This window comes from Anolis sagrei, chromosome 3, assembly GCF_037176765.1.
Source record: "Anolis sagrei isolate rAnoSag1 chromosome 3, rAnoSag1.mat, whole genome shotgun sequence".
NCBI classification, from domain to species: domain Eukaryota; kingdom Metazoa; phylum Chordata; class Lepidosauria; order Squamata; family Dactyloidae; genus Anolis; species Anolis sagrei.
In genome coordinates this window covers 31,394,475-31,415,646 of record NC_090023.1, presented here as the reverse complement: position 1 = coordinate 31,415,646, position 21,172 = coordinate 31,394,475, and the positions used below count along the sequence as shown (strand labels likewise).

At 42.7% G+C, this 21,172-nt stretch overlaps 1 protein-coding gene across 1 annotated transcript in view; it reads left to right on the top strand.

Annotated features, from left to right (window-relative positions):
* The window catches only part of CDX2 (caudal type homeobox 2), a 28,155-nt gene extending 7,275 nt beyond the window's left edge, over positions 1 to 20,880 (top strand). The window contains exons 2-3 of the mRNA XM_060767145.2: positions 11,238 to 11,383; positions 20,674 to 20,880. Of these exons, the coding sequence (XP_060623128.2) occupies positions 11,238 to 11,383; positions 20,674 to 20,880 (353 nt within the window). The remainder of the gene's footprint in view (positions 1 to 11,237; positions 11,384 to 20,673) is intronic.
* The last annotated feature ends 292 nt before the right edge of the window (positions 20,881 to 21,172 follow it).

The window sequence follows — 21,172 nt, the reverse complement described above, 5'->3', positions numbered from 1 at the left end:
GTGCAGTTGCATTCTTAGATTGAGAGCCAGAGTGGGAGTTTGGGAAAGAGTTCCTTTCTGGGGAAGAGTTGCAGTTCAAAGGAGGAAGGAACTTTTCCAAACGTCAGGAGAAATGCCTCTAGAACATGGCTCTATAGCCCGAAAAAACCCACAAGAACCTAGTGATTCCAGCCATGAAAGCCATCGACAATACAAACTTTTCCAAAGTCTGACCTTCGGTCCCAAAGGCGCCAAGTTCTCGGGTCTGAAGAGCTGGGGAAAAATCCTTCCGGGACCAAAGCTCAAGCCTTGGAGGCGGCTGAGTTTCGGGCTGAGGTTTCTCTCTTGGTGGTTTGTTGAACCCGGTGGCCTGGGCGCTGCATCGTGCATGCCTTCGGGGGGATTTCAGGGGCTTCCCTCTCCACTGAAAACGAAAGGGTTTGGTGCCGCTTTCCCCCGTGGGCGAAACGCGAGCGGGAAGGCAAAGGCAGGCATTTGAGTAAACCCAGGGGCCTTGTCTTTGTTGTACTGTGTTTGGTTTTGCTCGCTGAGATTTCCTAAGTCGTAGGAAAATCCGAATCTAAAAGACCATCTGAAAAGCCGACAAGGTGGAAATATATTTGAGAGCTCCTGTCTGACTGTCTATGCCAGGCATGGGAAAACTTCGGCCCTCCCTTCAGGTGTTTTGGACTTCAACTCCCACCATTCTTAACAGCCTCAGGCCCCTTCCTTTCCCCCCTCAGCCGCTTAAACTCCATTTCTAAGCCAAAGAGCCTGTGTTGTCGGTAGACACCTCCAAGGTCATGCGGCCGGCATGAATCACTGTCCTATAAAACATTGCCATTGCTTTCTTGCTCCCTGGGCTCCTAGCGGGAAATCCTAGCGCATTTCCACCAGCTTCTCCGTCGCATCCCGCGGTTCCAGGAACCAGGATGAAGTCCTGAGTCCGGGAGTTCCTCGGGCGCATCCTCCGGCTTCTTCTCTTGCCCTTCCCCAAAAATCTGGGACCTATTGTTCCCTCTAAATAAACTCAATCCTCTCAAAAGATCCCCATCTACACTGCTAGAAAGTTCATACCACTTGATCTCTCATCTTGAGAAATCCTGGGGTCTTTTTCGAGATTCCTGAATGTTTTATGGACGCAGCTACTTTGGCACCCCTTTAGCTGTCAGGATTCGAAGCTATAGAATAGTGAGAGGTGTAGTTTACCAAGCTCTTGAGTTTTCGCTGCCAAAGAGTGCTAGTGTCCCAGCAAGGACTCCGTAGCCTTGAGCCATGGCAGTTGAAGTGGGGTCAAACTACATTAATTCGCCCTTGGCTTCTCCCCAACCGACTTCAGGGAATTGCTGCCTCAACTTCCCGGAGCTTCTGAAGCCAAGACCCTGGGAGATGCCTTTCTGCCTTGGCACTGAAATGGAGCCACCCCCTCCTTCTCCTTCTTCTCCTTCCCCTTCCCCTTCCTTCTCTTCCCTTCTCCTTCTTCCCTCCTCATTCTCCTTCCTTCTCCGCCTCCTCGTTGTCTTTCTCCTTCTTTTCCTTCCTTCTCCCTTCTTTTTTTCTTCATTTTTCTTCTTTCTCTTTCTCCTCCTTCCTTCTCTATCTCCTTCTGTCTCCTCCTACTCCTTGTCTTTCTCCTTCTTTTCCTTGCTTCTCCCTTCTTTTTCTTCTTTCTTTTTCTTCTTTCTTTTTCTTCTTCTTTCTCCTTCTCCTCCTTCCTTCTCCTTCCTTCTCCCTTCTTCTCTTTCTCTTTCTTTCTCCTTCCTTCTCCATCCGTCTCCTTGACCATCCTTCCCCTTTTTCCTTCCTTCTCCTTGTTCTTTCTCTTCCTCCTTGTCCTTCCTTCTCCTCCTCCTCCTCCTTGCCTTTCTCCTTCTTTTTCCTTCCTTCCTCCTCCTCCTCCTCCTCCTCTTCCTCCTTCTTCCTTTTCCTTCTCCATTCTTTTCCTTTTCCTTCTCTTCTCCCTCCTCCTTCCTTCTTCTCTTCCTCCTTTTCTTTCTCCTTCTGCTCCTTCTTCTGCTTCCTTTTCCTTCTGTCTCCTTCTCCTCCTTCTCTCCCCTTCCTTTTCCTACTCCATCCGTCTCCATCTCCATCCTTCTCTTTTTCCTTCCTTCTCCTTCTCCCTCCTTCTCCTTTCCTCTCCTCCAACTTCTCCTCCAATTCCTCCCTCTCCTTTTCCTTTTCTCCTTTTCTTCTCCTCCTCCCTCCTTTCGGGAGACCCTCATCCGTCAAGAAAAGGAGGCTTCAAACCTCTCTCCCTTTGACATACACCTTCCTCGCTGTTGTTTCCCCCTTTCCTTCGGCCGGAAAAGCCTCGAAAGGAAGAGGGATGTTCGCAGTCAATACTGAAAAATGCCATTCCCGCAACAAGGGAGAAGTAGGATGCGGAAAGAATAAGAGCCCTCTCCCTCCCTTCGGCCATCACAGCATTTCTTCGAAGAATTCCGGGTTGTATCTGTTTTGTAGTATTACAAGTAGCTTACAAAAAACTCAATATACGCCCAAATAAACTCAATATACTTTAATGAGGGAGAATTTCCGTTGAGTGTGGATAGTAAAATATATCTTCTATTTAATTTATTTCTGTGTCTTGTTATTTAAGTATAGGGTCTGATCTTGGAAGCTAAGAAGGCTCAACCGCCCTGGTTAGGACTTGGATGGGAGAGCTCCAACGAAAATCAGGGGCTGTAGGCTATAATTCAGCGGAAGGAGCTAGCCAAACCACCTCAGAGTATTCCTTGCCTAAGAAAACCCTATGAAATATTGGGGTCAACATAAATCGACAAGAACTTAAAGGATCTACAGACACTCTATTCGTCATCACACTGTGATATAACATATATTCGAAAGCGATGCACACACATGCACAGTATTTAAGTACATGGTATATTTTACCAACCGCAGGTACATCTATGCCATGGCAAATTAATGCACCATATACTTAAGCGTATGTACTCCTTGGACAATCAATGGGTTAAACTCGGTTGTTGTAGGATTATTCGGGCTATATGGCCATGTTCTAGAGGCATTCTCTCCTGAGGTTTCGCCTGCATGAAAGCCTTCAACAATACAATGGGTTAAATCCTTGTGGCGGCAGAACTGCAGACACAAAGGGGTGAGCTCCCGCCTGTCAACTCCAACTTCTCATGCGGGGACATGAGAGAAGCCTCCCATAGGATGGTAAAACATCCAGGTGTCCCTAGGCAACGTCCTTGCAGATGGCCAATTCTCTCACACCAGAAGGGACTTGCCGTTTCTCAAGTCTCTTGACAAACCCACACAAATCTTGTATCAAGTGGCACAGGAAGGTGGAGGTCATTAAACCCACATTGGGTGATTTGGGCAAGTCATACTCTCTCAGCCTCAGAAGGAAATAATAGCTAATCTTTTCTGAGCAAATTTTGCCAAAGTAGGCTCGCCTTAAGGTTGCTATAGGTCGGAAAGGACTTGGTGGTGCACAACAGCAACAATATCTGAGCTATAGCATTTCAGACTCTGGTTTAGAATACATTTTAATTGACTGTGGTGGAAATCCATTGGGCGAGTCTCTCTCTCTCAACCTCAGAGGGAGGCCAAGACATACCCCTTCTGAAGAAACCTTATCAAGAAACTCCCAAAAGTCAGGACAACTTGAAGGCACACAATAATAACAAAGTCCAATTAGGACTAACCAACAGATTGCCGGTTTCTGAGTGCAGGGTCTCCTTGAAGAGAACTAATGAATGTCACGATTTTTCTCTGTTTTAATACTATTATACCACCTCGAGTTTGCTGTACATGGATGACCTGAAGCTGGATGAGGAAACCGAAACTGAACTCCAGTCTGACTAACACTGTCCAAATCTTTAGTGTTGATATTATTATTATTATTATTATTATTATTCTGCCTCATGCCCACATCTCCCTATCTTTGTTACCCCCCCCCCCCCATTCAACATTCTTGTTGTGCACTTTCAAGTAGTTTTTGATTTAAAGCAAATATATTATGGAGATTTGTTCAAAGAGGTTTTTCCTTCGCCTTTTTCTGAGGCTGAGAGAGTGTTACATGCTCTGGCTCACCCCTGGGCAAAACGAGGATGAGAACTTTGGTCTCCAGAGTCATATGACTACCCCCACAATGGGCACACACTGAGCAGCTAAGGTTGGGAATGTTGTCAAAAGCTTGCTGAAGGCTGCCTTGCCACCCTCGCAAGTGTTAAAAACAGCAGCCGATTTAAACTACCGGGCAAACAAGCAGGAGCGTGGCAGGTCTAACAGCTCATTTGGCTTTAAATCAACGCTCCCCAGTCCATGCAGAAAAAGGATAAGAAGATAAGAGAGGACACTGGTGGGTGCCCGTTCACGAGTGGGAAAATGCCCACCCATTACTATTGTCAGGATGGTTTTGTTATGCTATTGTGTGCCTTCCAGTCCTTTCCGACTTATGGTGACCCGAAGGTGACCCCATGATTCTTGGGTTTTCTTGGCCAGATTTGTTTGGAGAGTTTGCCTTCTTCTGAGGCTGAGTCATCCAGTAGGTTTCCATCATCAGGATCGAATCTGATCTCCAGAGTCCAAGTTCGGCTCCAAAATCCTTATGTCTTAAATGGTTTTTTTCTTTGTTAGGAGCAACGTGAGAAACTGCAAGTCGCTTATGGTGTGAGAGAATTGGCCGTCTGCAAGGACGTTGCCCAGGGGACGCTAGGATGTTTTTTTGATGTGTTACCATCCTTGTGGGAGGCTTCTCTCATGTCCCCGCATGGGGAGCTAGAGCTGACAGAGGGAACTCATCCGCGCTCTCCCTTGACGCCACGGGGAGGGCGGGGGCTCCGAATCATAGAGTAGGATGAGATTACATGGGCCATCTAGTCCAACCCCCTGCCATGCAGGAAAAGCACAATCAAAGTGGCAGAGAAGATTGCTGTGCTTCCCCATAATTCAACCAAAGTCAACTCCAATGAAGAAGTGAGAAACAGGATTGTGTTGTTGTTGTTGTTGTTGTTGTTGTTGTTGTTGTTGTTGTGTGCCTCCAAGTCGTTTCCGAGGCTGGAGCCCTAAAGCAAGCCTTGGCATGGTTTGTTGGGGGGGGGGGGGAGCTTGGCTTTGCTTGCCTCTGAGGCTGAAAAGTGGTGACTGGCACAAGATTACTCAGTGGTTTCTGTGGTGGAGTAAAGAGGATTGGAACCCTTGTGCCAGCAGGACTGCTGACCGACAGAGAGAGTAGGTTGAGCTCCCTCTGTCAGCTTCAGCTCTCCATGCGGGAACATGAGAGAAGACTCCCACAAGGATGGTAAAACATCACAACATCTGGGTGTCCTCTAGGCAACGCCATTCAAAACATCCGAGCATCCTCTGGGACGCGTCCTTGTAGATGGCCAATTCTCTCACAGCAAAAGCTACGATAGTAGTTTTACACGTTCTTTCGCCTTCTCTTCCAAGGACCGTAGCATTGAGCCATGGCGGTTCAAGTCCTGCCAAACTTTGGGATGCACCCCTGCTTCCCAGAATGGTGCTCCAGCCCTCAAACTACTGCCAACACCCCAGCAGTGTGCTCTCTTGCATGCCTTGAAATGGAGTGAGGCAACTAGCTTTCCCTCCACCGCAATCCGAATGAAAGGCACCCGGACCCCTTTCTCTTCCCACCTCTCCTTTCCTTTTCCTTTGATGAGGCTAAAGGCGTTGTAAAAAAGACAACTCTCCAGATTCACAGAATCATAGAATCCTAGAGTTGGAAGAGACCTCATGGGCCATCCAGTCCAACCCCATTCTGCTAAGAAGCTGGGAAATCGCATTCAAAGCACCCCTGACAGATGACCATCCAGTCTCTGTTTAAAAGCCTCCAAAGAAGGAGCCTCCACCACACTCCGGGGCAAAGAGTTCCACTGCTGAATAGCTCTCACAATTTGGAAGTTGGGTTGTTGTAGATTTTTCAAGCTATACGGCTATGTTCTAGAAGCATTCTCTCCTGACGTTTTGCCCGCATTTATGGCAAGCATCCTCAGAAGCTACAACAACCCAGTGATTCCAGCCATGAAAACCTTCGACAATTAGGAAGTTCTTCCTAATGTTCAGGTGGAATCTCCTTTTCTGTAGTTTGAAGTCATTCCAGGGCAGCAGAAAACAAGCCTGCTCCCTCCTCCCTATGACTTCCCCTCACATATTTATACATGGCTATTATCATGTCTCCTCTCAGTCTTCTCTTCTGCAGGCTAAACATGCACAGCTCTTTAAGCCGCTCCTCATATGGATTGTTCTCCAGACCCTTGATCGTTTGAGTCACCCTCCTGTGGATATGTTCCAGCTGGTCAACATGTCCCTTCAATTGCGGTGCCCAGAATTGGGCACAGTATTCCAGCTGTGGTCTGACCAAGGCAGTGTAGCATGACTTCCCTGGATCTAGACAACACTAGACCCCTATTTATGCAGGCCAAAATTTCCTACCATTGAGCCTTGGCAGCTCAAGTGTTGGCCAACTGCATTCATTCCGCGGTGTAGGTGCAACCTTCGTCCTAGTGCGGATGCCCTTGGAGTGGTCCGCCCCTTCTTCCCTCCGTGGGAGACTTGTTGTTTGGGAGTTGTTGTTTGGGATGAAAGCGCCGCCGCCTTTTGTGGAGGGTCTGGAGGGGGTCATGCTGGTCTCGGGGGCGGAGGGGAGGCTCCGGAGGGCCTTTGATAAGATCGACTTGTAGCTCCTGCCTGGCTCCAGGGGACTTCCCTCTGATCGGCCTTGTCTTCTCCGCAGGGAGCTTTTGTCGAGGGGATGCGGGAAAAGGGGGGGGGGGTGTGTGCCTTGGCTTTGTTTACCTCTAGCTCGCCAGCCTGCTTGCTAACTTGCTTACTCGCTAGCCTACGGCCAGAACAAGGCGGATCACCTCAGATGTTTTCCCTTCCTTTAAAAAAAGGCTGTAGATTGTGGGGAGACATATTGGCCAGGAGAACAAGTTGAACCAGAAGGAGGGCGAGCAAAGGGTCTACCGCTGTTACTCCACTTCCCCAGCAGAACAACTGAGGCAGAAGGGAATTTGAGTGCATCTACACCAGGCATGGGCAAACTTGGTCCCTCCAGGTGTTTTAGGGTCCTTCCACACAGCCCTACATCCCAGAATATCAAGGCAGAAAAATCCCACATTATCTGAGTGAATATCTGGGATATAGGGCTGTGTGGAAGGGCCCTTGGACTTCAACTCCCAGAATTAAGCAGCTGAGGAGGAAAAGGAAAGGGCCTGAGGCTGTTCAGAATCCTGGGAAGTCGAAGTTCAAAACACCAGGAAGGAGGGCCCAAGATTGCCTATGCCTGATATACATTGTCGCAGGAACACCTCAGCAAGCAAGAGACCAAAAGTGGCAGGCTAAAACCCAGCACCTCAATCTATGTCTAATACCAAATGAGAGACTCCCTTCCTCAGCTCCTGCACAGGGCCCTTCCACACAGCCATATAACCCAGAATATCAAGGCAGGAAATTCCATAATATCTGCTTTGAACTGGAATACATGGCAGTGTAGACTCAGATAACCCAGTTCAAAGCAGATATTGTAGGATTTCCTACCTTGATATTCTGGGTTATGTGGCTGGGTGGAAGGGCCCTCAGACATTTAATGAAGTTCTTCAAGACTCCTTTTACTTCCACTGCTCTTTATACTATGAAAAAACCCTAATATAAGCATCTCTTTGGATATAAAGGTTACCTTGCTAAGTATATGTGCCATCTAGTTGCCCCTCAACTTGTTTCATAGGGTTTCTTTCAGCAAGGAATACTCAGAGGTGGTTTTGCCAAATACTTACTCTGAAATGTAGCACACAACATCTGGTATTCCCTGGAAGTCTCCTATCTAAGTACTAACTGTGTCTGACCTTGCTTAACTTCCAAGGGCCCTTCCACACAGCCATATCACCCAGAATATCAAGGCAGAAAATCCCACAATATCTGCTTTGAACTGGGTTATCTGAGTCCACACTGCCATATATTCCAGTTCAAAGCAGATAACGTGGGATTTTCCACCTTGATATGTGGAAAGGACCCAAGATAAGTCCAAGTCCTTTAGGATGCTTAGGTCCTATTATTTATTTCTCCTGAAATTTGTTGATGTGTCCATTTAAGTCCTTCCAATATATCAGTGTTTCTCAACCTGAGGGTCAGGACCTCTGGGGGTCACAAGAGGGGTGCCAGAGGGGTCACAAAGATAATAAGAAAACACTGTATTTTCTATTGATCATGGGGTTCTGTGCGGAAAGTTTGGCCCAATTGTATCATTGGTGAGGTTCAGAATGCTCTTTGATTGCAGGTGAACTATAAATCCCAGCAACCCCCAAATGTCAAGGTCTATTTTCCCCAAACTCCACCAATGTTCACTTTGGGCATATCGAATATCTGAGTATCCGTACCAAGTTTGCTCCAGATCCATCATTGTTTGAGTTCACAGCGGTATCCATAGGTGAATTACAACTCCGAAACACAAGGTCAATGCCCACCAAACCTCTCCAGTATTTTCTGTTGGTCATGGGGGCTTTGTGTGCCAAGTTTGGTTCAATTTCATTATTGGTGGAATTCAGAATGCTCTTTGATTGTAGGTGAACTATAGATCCCAGCAACTACAACTGCCAAATGACAAAATCAACCCCCCCCCCCCAACTTGACCAGTATTTTGGGCTTATCGGGTATTTGTGCCAAATTTGGTCCAGTGAATGAAAATACATCCTGCATATCAGATATTTACATTATAATTCATAACAGTAGCAACATTACAATTATGAAGTAGCAATGAAAATAATGTTATGGTTGGGGGTCACCACAATATGTCACGTCATTGGGAAGGTTGAGGACCACTGCAATATTTGCAACCCTAAAGCGATTTCTTAGCAAGATTGGTTCAGAGGAGGGTTGCTATTGCCTTCATCTGAAGCTAAGAGAGTGTAACTTACCTCAAGAGCAGACAGGAGTTTTTCTTCCAAGGGCCTTCTGTAGTCCAACACAAAAAATCACTATACCATACTAGCTGTCTCCTGAATTGAGTTGAAGCTATTTGTGAATTGTGGGCACTTTGTTGTTATATTTTGCTTCTGTAATATAAATGGTATTTAAATAATAAACAAAACCTTACCTTTTAAATTATTTTGAAACCAATGGGATTAAAGGCCTAGAACACAATAAAGAATGCAATCTAACAGGACCAGATCTTTGGGTCTTGATTTAAACATCTCAGTCTTTTTCTTGTGTGCTGATATTTACATCCTAATTACCTGCACTTGGAAGAGAATCCCAGGGAATTTGAGGAGGGAAGATAAAACTGCAATCCCTTTAAATATGATATTGCATACTAATATAAAATATGATATTGCATACTAATATACCTAGGTCCCACCATTCAAATAAAAATTTATATAGCATTTGAACTCAAATATGATATCTGGTAGATGCCCTGCTTTGAGAGGGTTGCGCTCAGCCTAGCAGATTTACTACAGTCTAAGTGTTGGTGGAAAAGAGATTTCTTTAAAAATTAATAATGATTACTAAAGATACTTGCATTTAAGCACCATACAGAAATGTTGCAGACAATATATTAAGCATTTCCTGGAATTTGGACCTGCTATCTGAATACCTCTCAGATAGAAAAAGGAATTGGACAACTTGGTGATATTCAAATGTTTTGAAACCCTGCTGTTGCCCATGTTGGCCAGCACTGATTGAAGTTGGGTACATCAGACTGTGATACGCAGTCCTGAGACCATTTCACATTTTGGCCTTGGATAAGAATAAAGCTCTGTTACCAGAAGTGTGCAGCAACTTAATTATTGATCTTTCAATAAATTTCCCCAAAATTTGGATACTCACACTCCACCCAGGCTGGCACATGTTTCACTCTCTCCCTATCACTTGTAATACATGAGGATTAAAGTGGCCAAGTATTATAGACTGAATCGTGTTCTGAAGCTGTGCTTCATAGAGGAGGAGAATAGAGAGGCTGAAATTAAATTGCTCAACTGTACAAATAGGATTTGGAAATGTATCTTATTGTGGGGATTTAATTCCAAACTGGAGAAACAAGATTACTATCAGCATATTAATTGCTTTCCATTTAGCTTATTGAATATTTGACAGCCATCCTTATTGTTATTTGAAATATTTTTTTGTCATGATTGCTGTTTAGTACTAGTTCAAGAAAAAAAATGTGTATTAAAACCTAAAGGTATATATTTGTGTGTGTTGAGAAAGTCTCATTCAGTTATAGCACTTTGAAACTACTGTAATTTCCATGGCTACATCCTACATAATCCTGGGATTTGTAGTTTGTGGTGGCACTTGACTTCTTTGGCCAAGAATTCTAAATACTTTATAAAACTACAAATCTCATGTTTCCATAAAATGGATTCATGGCAGTTAAAGTGAAAGAGACCTTTGAAAACATGAAAGAGGGCTGTGGTCCCAATCCATCAGAAGGTAAACAAACTCCGGTGAAATAGGAATTGCTATGCTTTTGTATGATTATTCTTCCCCTTTTCTGATTGCAAAGAAAATTTGTGCCATGCTCATGATACCATGAAAAACAGTTAAAACACTTGCTTAGAATTCAATGACACTCAAAAGTCTTTGTCTAGATTGCATCCCATATGTATCCTCAGCACAGAAAATTCTGCTGCATTGCTCATTTGGTCATTTGGTTCTGTTAAAATTCTTGGGATTTAATTCCAAGGAATGGTTTGTACAATGGATCCAATTACGGCTATCCCAGTGCTGCTTTGTTCTCTATATATGCATATAAACACCTACACACACCAAGCTAGCACACACATTCACACAGCATATACATGAGTTGGTTTGAGTCTCTGTGTGTGTGTGTGTTGTGTTTAATTTAGGGACCATAAACTCAGCAGCTGCTGACTTTTTACAAGCGTGCATTGTTTGAAAATCACTTCCTCTCCAAGCCAGACATTTGAGGGTTTATAATTTAAACTACCAGGAAGAAGGAGAAAGAGCTGTTCAAAACTGTTGTTTGGGGAGTGTCATGGGAGGTGATAAATACCTAAGTTCCAAAAACTGGGTACTGAATTTAGAAAATGCAGAAAGCTAAGCCTCTGGATGGGCATGCATCTTCTGTAGTCTTTTCCTTATCCAACTGTCACCAGAAACCCCCTTTTGCAAGAGACTCACTCAGAAGGGCCAATGAGCATATTTTAGATTAGAAGGGAATAGCCAAAGTCAAATGGAATAGTTCATTGATGTGGCTTCAAAAGGATTCATGGTGCATTTTCTTTGACCATCTTCATCTCTCTCTCTCTCCTCAGTGAAAACCAGGACGAAAGACAAGTACCGGGTGGTCTACACAGATCACCAGCGGCTGGAACTGGAGAAGGAGTTTCACTACAGTCGTTACATCACCATCCGGAGGAAAGCTGAACTGGCAGCCACTCTGGGATTATCAGAGAGACAGGTGTGAATTCTGCTGGTTCATTGCATTGTAACGTTTGGGGGCCAAAGTGTGGTATAGAGGGTTCGAATGTGGTTAGTGATGGTCTGAGTCTTGCATTGCGACTATGGAGACCAGGGTTTGAATCCCCACTTGGCCATGGAAGCCTGCTGGGTGACCTTGGGCAGGTCACATACTCTCAGCCTCAGAAGAAGGCAAATCTTGTCAAGAAAACCCCACCAATAAAGTCACAATAACTTGAAAATGACTGGTAAGCACACAAGCAAATACTAAATCTTATATCACTCTACAATGGCAAATGCCTTTGGAAATGTTAGGTTACTCTTAGGGTCATCTTAAGTCCAAAATGACTTGAAGGCACACAAAAACAATGAGTGATATAAGCTGGTTATTAGCTGACCCATCCTTTCCCAACCCAGGTTCTCCAGATGTTTTGGACTTCAGCTCCTATCAGTCCTTGCCAATTTGGCAAAAGATCAGAGATTCTGGGAGCTGTGATCTGTAACATGCAATGGGCAAAAAGTCAGGGAGGCTGAATTAGGCCAATGTGCTTGAGCTGAAAAAAGCTTCATGACTTTTAAAAATATATAACATAGGTCCATCAAAGTCCAAATTACAGTCTGCTCTTGGAATGAATTTTCATGATACTTAGACCATTGGCCCATCACAGTTTGGAAAGTTACCTACTTGGCTTATAGTTCCCTCAATCTCTCAATCAACATGTTACTAGCTATGTTGGGTTGGTGGGGTATTCTGGGAATTCTTCCAAACTGTTCCATGTATTTCAGAATTGGGAACCTGGAGGAGCTATCCAGGGCTTTCCAATCTTGCTTCCAGATAAAAAGGATTGAAGTTAGAATCTTCTGCACTGAAAATGTGTCCTCTGTTATTAAGCCCTGGATCGTCTTTCTAGGTAGATGTATGAAATAAAATAAAACCAATTTTGTCAAATAAAGATATTTGTTAGAGACCTAGGATTTAGCTGCAAGTCCTGGCCAAGTAGACACTATAAGGAAAATCTGGGTTTGTTGCAGTGCAGTAAATGACTAGAAATGTTTGTCATACAGAAATTGTGAACACGAGCTTTCATTTTCATATGGGAGACTTTAAAATGTAATTCTACATTTAATTTTAATTTATAATAATTGAAAACACTGAGGCCTCTTCTACACTGCTATATAATCCAGTTTCTGATTCCAGAGTATCTGCTTGTAACTGGATTATATGGCAATGTAGATCTAGTCTGGCTCTTCCTATTTATAAAACTTAATTTTTGGAGCCCCCATGGCGCAATGTGTTAAATCCTTGTGCCAGCAGGACTGTTGACCGATATCAGTGGGTTCAAATCTGGGGAGAGCTCCCTCTGTCAGCTCCAGCTCCCCATGAGAGAGGCCTCCGACAAAGATACTAAAACATAAAAACATCCGGATAATGTCCTTGCGGATGACTAATTCTCTTACACCAGAACCAACTTACAGTTTCTCAAGTCATTCCTGACACGAAAAAACCCTTTAATTTTTGTCTCTGTGTATATTCTGAGCAAAGTATTCCATTCCACATTAAAGCCAACAAAAAACTCCTGATGTATGAGCAACTTTGTGAAAGACAAGGACATATCCATTTTAAAGGTGACTATATATTAGACATCATCTGAGAATTGAGGAAATTGAAATTATTCCTCTGGACTTACACTTGAGAATTTTAAGCAAAAAATATTTGGACACTGGGTGTCTTTATCTAAAGCAGTGATTCCCAAACTCTAGTACTCCTGGTGTTTTGTATTTCAGAAGTTCTAGGTATTGACCAAAGTGGTTGTGGGGCTGAAGTCAAAACACCCAGAAGACTCGGGAATTGCTGGTCTAAAGCTTCAAGCAAGAGCATTAGCCCAGAAATTATTTCTAATGTCAGGGTTCACAGCAAATTACATTATGTTAATCAAGATGTTTGTGCCTTCATATATAATCAAAAATTATTTGCCCTTTATTACTGAACACAGCAATGATGGGCAATGTGTGGATCTCTCAAATGTTGGACTATGGCTCTTATTATTTCTAACTACTACTAGCCACTCTAGATAAAGCTACATGAGATCTCAGATTCAAAAAATTCTGGAGAATGTTAAGTTGTCTGGTCCTGAATTATGAATATTGTTAATTTTTCCTCAGAGGACTTGGTTCCTGGGCAGAAATTTGAAAAGGAGAAGGATGTGTGTGTCCATGTACACATGCCTTCAAGTCTTCTGTTGACCTCATGGATTCCATGGGTTTTCTTGGCCAACCAATACTTGCAGGTGGTTATTTCTTTTGAAATATAGATTGCAGCACCGGTGATTCATTTCCAGTCTTCCATTACAGTCCTAATCAGAGCTGACCCTACTAAGCTTCTAAGTTAATACAGGATCTGGTGCTTCTGAGAATTTCAGTCTGTGGAAGAATGTAATTTTAGGCAGTATAGTCTGTCCCCACCACATTCTCTTCTTATCTCTTCTTCCATTTTCTTTTGTTCTAGAGTTCTCAATTTTCATAGAGCACACTTTTCCAGAGCACACTTGGCCAGCTACCAATGAGACCATCAGACTGTGTTCCAGAAACAAATGAAACTTGGTGCTTGGATGAAATCTTGAATTTAGTGCTAGCATGAACAATGGGCAATTAAAAAACAATGGAATGCCTTTAGATTTCATCCTGCACTCCCGTGGAAAGGACTTTCTATGATCCCATCTGTGTGGGGAATTTGTTACTGATGGTCTACTTGTCCACAGTCAGAAAATACATTCTTTTCTTTATTACAGTAAGCTATCATAGAAAATAACAACAACATTTTATTTATATCCCACCCTTCTTCCTGAGGAGACTCAGAGTGGATTACAGCATATAAACAGACACAGGCAAACATTCAATGCCTTGCTACAGTGAAATACAATGAAACACAAATAACGCAGACAAAGACAAAGGCTTCTCCTTTCATTTCCAGCTTCTGGAGGTGGTGCTCATCTCTGGCTCTGGGAGAAGTGATCTTCTCCATTTCGAAGATGAGGAGCTTGCATTGTCTGTAGATATCTCCTAGTCGTGTGGTTGGCATGACTGCATGGGATGTCCTTTTGTCTTTCCTGCCGAGGTGGTACCTATTGATATCCACATTTGCATGTTTTCAAACTGCTAGGTTGGCAGGAGCTAGGGCCAACAGCAGGAGCTCACTCCAACCCATGGATTTGAACTGCCAACCTTCATGTCAGCAGTTCAGCAGCACAAGGGTTTAACCCATTGCACCACCACGGCCTCTATAATGGAAAGGAATGGTTAAGAATGGATAAACAAGGAGTAAAAAATCCCTTATTAAAATCTAACCTCCTACACATAGTTCACCAGGTGAGCTACTATTCTTTCCTAGCCCCGTTTTTGTCTTATAGGCACACAAATGTCCTTGGTGAGTTTATTTCGTTGTAGCTGCAGTCATTGAAATAATATATATGACAAACTTTTAGCACCGCAACCACACATTTTCCAAAAGACGATACTGCAGGTTTGGAAACTGTTGCACATTCCTTTGATCTCTATGGAATCTGTGGATTGTGCCCATATTTATATAGAGGTGTTTGGAACAAACATCTTAAGTCCAAGTGTGCAAGTTAATCCAGTTTGAATAATGGTTTGTTGGACTGCTTTGTGTACCTTCATGTTCAGCAAGGTGTTTGTTTATCCCACTCCAGTTATCAGTAGAGACATTCTGGCACTTGCCTTCTCTCAAGCTCTTGCAAAATCCTTGCACCTTAGTTCTCAAAGTCCAAGAGGCATGCATTTCTGACATTTGAATACCGCCCCTGTTCCGGGTGTCCTTGAGTTTCCTGCAAAGGCAGGATTAGTTCTGAGCCAAGCTCCTACGTAAATAATGCCTTTGCTCTTTCCCCCTCTCACTTATCATCTTAATATTTCCTGCATTGATTTCTATACTCACAAAAACTACACAGAATGTTGTCTCTTGTCTGTTTTTCTGCTACTATTACTGTATTATACACACACACACACACACAGAGGGAGGGAGAGGGGTGCTTTGTCTTCCCAGTTCTATCTTCCAGAATTTTTCATTAGTCTCCCAACTTCTGAGTGTCTGCATACTCTTCAAGTAAAAAGAAAAAGAAAAACTTCCCTCTGATGTTGGTGAGGCTTGGGAATGCTCAATCAAGCAGGTCCCTCACTTCTATGGGAGCCCCCGGTGACGCAATGGGTTAAATCCAGGTTGCAGGTTCAAATCCGGGGAGAGGCGGATGAGCTCCCTCTATCAGCTCCAGCTCCTCATGTGGGGACATGAGAGAAGCCTCCCACAAGAATGATAAAAACATCATCTGCGTGTCCCCTGGGCAACGTTATTGCAGACGGCCAATTCTCTCACACCAGAAGCGACTTGCAGTTTCTCAAGTCGTTCCTGAAACGACAAAAAAAGGGAAAGAACCTTCCATCAGATATTCTTTGAGTGGTTTAGGAACAAGCAGAATCAGTGTAGTCAAAATATTTGTTTGCACTGTGACCAGTATCCATAGAAAATCCATTAGCAGGATAGTGGAAAAAATATTTCTTGTTCATAGTCTTTGTAACTGATATTCAGAGGTATTCAGGGACTGTCTTAGTATTGGAGAATTATTGGACCAGCTCTAAACATTGAATTCTACAACCTGAAGGATCTCTGGTTTGGAAAGGTGGACATAGACAAATATGGAAGTGGACAGATCTTGATGGGCTGATGGCTTGGTTTAGTAGGAGTCAGCTTCCACAGCTGAATGTGCATTCTCTGTGATTTATCATCTATCCTCAAGAACAAGCCAAGTTTTTCACCTGTTTTTTGTGCTGGAAAAGCCTCCCTCAGCTTATACTCGGGTCAAGGTTATTTATTATTTTACTTTATTATTATTATTATTATTATTATTATTATTATTACATGTATTATTTTACTCTATTTATTATTACATGTATTACTTTATTATTATTGTTGTTATTATTACATTTATTATTTCACTCTATTATTATTGCATTTATTATTTTACTCTCATTATTATTGGAAGGATATGTAAGCACATTTACATTGAAGGTTAGAATAATGATTTATTCAAAGTTGGAAAGTCATATCTTAAATTACAGCTTTATGTAAATATTAAAAAAAACATTTAACCTACTGATGCCTCAGTTAATGTAATTTGATTGGTATCTATTTTTATTTTGAAATTTACCAGCAGCTGATGCATTTCCCACCCTTGGTTTATAATCCTGTCAATACATTATCCCAGTTTTTTTGTGGCAAAATTAGATACCTCAGCTTATATTTGGGTCGGCTTATACTCGAGTATATACGGGTAAATAAAACATGTATTGCATGATATACTTATCTAAATTTTGTTAGATATTTTGAAAAAGGCAAATATTATTCCATTAAGATATATTGTGTTAATATGTACATAGCCGTTACCTGGTTCAGATTGTAAAATTACCCTTTTTGACCTACAATGCAAGAATCCACCAGCAGACATGGCCAGTAGTCATGCTCGCAGGGGCGGCTCAACCATTACGCAAAGTAAGCATTTGCAGTATAGTTGATTTTGCCCAGGAGCGCTCTTGAGGCGCTCTTGGGGGAAAATAGACCTTGACATATGCGAGTTGTAGTTACTGGGATGTATAGTTCACCTATAATCAAAGAGCATTCTGGACTCCACCAATGATGGAATTGAACCAAATATGGCACACAGAACTCCCACAATGAACAGAAAATATATATCAGTGATTAGTTGGGGTGGGGGGCAAAATACTGTTTGCTTACCATTGAAAATTACCTAGGGCCGCCTCTGCATGCTCGCTTGTGGATTCTGGACTTATGGATGTTCGATTTCCCCAGAAAAATTAAAGTCTAAATTGATGGTTCTATTCATACTTAACAGTGTAGTTTATGGATTCAGCTTGTTGAAGGCTTTCATGGCCAGAATCACTGGGTTGCTGTGAGTTTTCTGGGCTGTATGCCCATGTTCCAGAAGCAGTCTCTCCTGACATTTCACCCACATCTATGGCAGACATCCTCAGAAGTTGAGAGGTTTGTTGGAAACTAGGCAAGTAGAGCTTACATATCTGTGGAATGTCTAGGGTGGGAGAAAGAACTCTTGTCTGCTTGAGGCAAGTGTGAATGTTGCAATTGACCACCTTGATTAGAATAATAGAATCATAGAGTTGGAAGAGGCCTCATGGGCCATCCAGTCCAACCCCCTGCCAAGAAGCAGGAAAATTGCATTCAAAGCACCTCATCTCCTGCATCTATGGCAGGCATCCTCAGTGGTTGTGAGGTCTGTTGGAAACTAGGGAAGTGAAGACATTCCACAGATATATAAAACCCACTTGCCTAGTTTCCAAAAGACTTCAAAACCTCTGAGGATGCCTGCCATAGATGTGGGTGAAATGTCAGGAGAGAATGCTTCTGGGACATGGCCATACAGCCTGGAAAAAAGAAAGCCATTTGGTTCAGCTTTTCATCTAGTGGTTTGAAATTCTCTTGCCCACCCCACTACATTTGTTCTACAATAAATTGGATACATGTCCACACTTTTGAGCATATGTGTAATTATCATGTTTGCCCCTCCATTTGTACTTCAGGTGAACATTCTACTTTTATTATGTTTTAACTCTTGCATGTGACAGTTAAATATATATGTGATTAAAGCTTAATTAAGTTCTCTTCATTAACTGTAAACCCCAATAATTTATTTATTTGAATCTGGGAGGAGTTGTGAGCTCCCGCTGTTAGCCCCAGCTTCTGTCAACCTAGCATTCAAAATCATGCAAATGTGAGTAGATCAATAGGTACCGCTTTGGCAGATGGTAACGGTGCTCCATGCAGTCATGCTGGCCATATGACCTTGGAGGCGTCTATGAACAACGCTAGCTCTTCAGCTTAGAAATAGAGATGAGCACCAGTCCCCAGAGTGGCTAGACTTAATGTCAAGGAGAAACCTTTACCTTTATATATGCGTGCACACAAACACACATATACTTGTCCTAGGAGTCAAAAGGGGGGAATCAGAAATTGTATGTTGACTGTGATAAACAAAAGCTTTCCTTTCCAACCTGGAGAACTTGTTTGCTCAGAACTCAGCCAAGGAGTGGAATCAGAGCCTGAAAATGCTATCTCTCACATAGTATGCATGGTCACGTAGTATGCACGGCCACATCTAGCTGCAGGATTCTGGATGTTTTAGTCCACCCTCCATTTCCTAAATTTTCAGTGGAAGAAGTATGTTGGAACAGATACCATAGGACAAGTTTAGTCTCAGAGTGCAGAGTTTTCAAAACGTTCAAATAGACTTAGCTAACACACTCTAATTGAAATGGATGTGACTCGAAAGCATCTCATATACTTCTATATTTGTAATGAAAAACAATAAGACTTATCTCACCCAGGATAATGGTACAATGTACTAAGAAGGTGTGAACTTCATGCTACCAATAAGATGATCATTTCCATAACCAGAAAGTTTGACCCATCCCTTCCTTCCTCTAAAACCGTGTTATCTCTTTGCTTTGAAGATGAGAGCTTAGATTCTCAGGAATTTATGAGGAGCCCACCCTCTTTCTACACATTTCTATTGCTTGTCCTTTTTCCGGTGGAGAGGGGGACAAGGTAATTAATGGTCATGCAGCCCAATCTGCTGCATGTTTACTCAAAATAAGTGTTGCTTGCTGGACTTCACGGCTCCTATTAATAATCAAGCATCTTTCCTAGGCTGTTGCTTTTTGAATGTGGCCAACAACAGGCTATTATCCTGAGCTGGATAAACCATTATTTGTGGGTCACACTAAGTTCTAGTCCAAGAAATTTGCAGGGCATCAGGTTCACCAAGATTGACACCTAAATTGAAAAATTTAGAGTGGGAAAGCTTCAGATTCCCAGTTTTTCATGAAACTCCCCACAGTTTCAATCAAGGAAGGCAACAATAAAGTACAGAAAAGGCTGGAGTCCCAAACATCCTAATAAGTACAGACTAATTGATATTTAAATTGTTTTAATTCTATAAATTGGTTAATTGCTTATAAAATAACACCTCTCTCTCTCTCTACACACACACACACACACACATATACACACACACAGGAAAATAGAAGGGGAAAAGCTTAGTAGCTATTAAGATTAACATGCTTTTTAAAATTTTGCATGTGCTTTTGTTGATATAAATCCACCTCTTTTGTTGCAGTACATATAACTGGTTTTGAACATTTTGCATTTTAGCTCCAGAATTGGAAAAAAAAGTGGGATATAAACTAATCTAGTCATTATTATTCAATCCAATTGAATCAAAGCAAATTGGGAAGGGGAATTGGGCTCTGGATTCCAAGATAGAAGCTGAAACATTTGATCATTCAGAATTTGGTTAGGAAAACCTGATGATGATAGCACTTGGTATCAGTAGAGGCCAGGTTGCTTATATGGGCTACAAATTTCACAGTCCCCTAATCACAGAATGGCCTGGGTATTAAGGGAGCTGCTGTAGTAATTTGAGTGACTTGGGCACCTCTCATTCATAGAGACATCATAGGCTGAAGTCAACTTGACAGCAGTGAACAATAATATATTACAGCATGGATTACAGAATACATATATGGCAAACATTCAATGCTGTTATACAATTAGCAACAAAGACAGACAGTACATAGACAGAGGCAAGGCTTCCCTCTTTTTCATCACCAGCATCTGGAGGCTGTGCTTGACCCGGCCATGGGGAGGTGCTGTTGTTCCATTTTTCCATGCTGAGGAGCCTGCTGTCTGAGAATGCTTTCCTGGTTGAACTGCTGGCATGTTTTTTCAGGGGTGCCTTTTACCTCCCTGCTGAACCTATTTATCTACTCACATTGCTATTTTCAAACTGCTAGGTAAGAAGAAGTTAGGGCTGACAGCGGGAGCTCATCCCAGCCCATGGCTTGAACTGGCAACCTTCTGGTTGACAAGATTTTCTGTAGCTGGTGGTTTAACCTAGTGTGCTACAACCCCAAAGACCATGGTTTGATTCTGTGTTTGGTCTTGGAAATTCACTAGATGGCTTTGGATAAGTCATAAACTCTCAGCCCCAGAAAACATGGTGATAGGGTCACTTAAATATTGCCACAAGTTAGAAGCGACTTCAAAAATGCATAATCTCAAAAACTGATTTTTTTTAGGTTTTTGCATCATTGATATGAACACAACATGATGTTAGCTAAGAGTTTTATCTAGTTATTCTAACTCTCTGCTTGACCTGAACTTCTTTTATATTCCTCTTTTCCCCACAGGTAAAAATCTGGTTTCAGAACCGGCGGGCCAAGGAAAGGAAGATCAATAAGAAGAAGATGCAGCAATCCCAGGCAGCTGGTGTGCACAGTGGCTCTGAGCCCATGAGCCCTGTCTCCTCCATGCAGACGGGGACCAATGGCCCTGTTGTACCTAACGGAGGCGTGTTGGGCACAACAGGCTTAGTATCACCTCCCACTGCACAGTGACAGCACCTGAAAGAAAAAAAACTTGGAAGTTCCACGGTCTTTATTACAGAGGAGTTACACACATGTGCATATACCAGCCCTCAGTGGGAAAGACCACTGGCTCATTGACAGTTGATGTGGATAAGCGTTGGCTCTCCTTCCCCATCTGTGCACTACAATGGACTTTGCTAAGCTGCACCACACTCCAGTTTGTGTGTGTGCATGAATGAATGTGTGTGTTTTATTTTTGCTGCACAATTTGTACAAAATATACTGTGAATTACCTGAATTCTATTAGGGGAGAAGGAAGGGA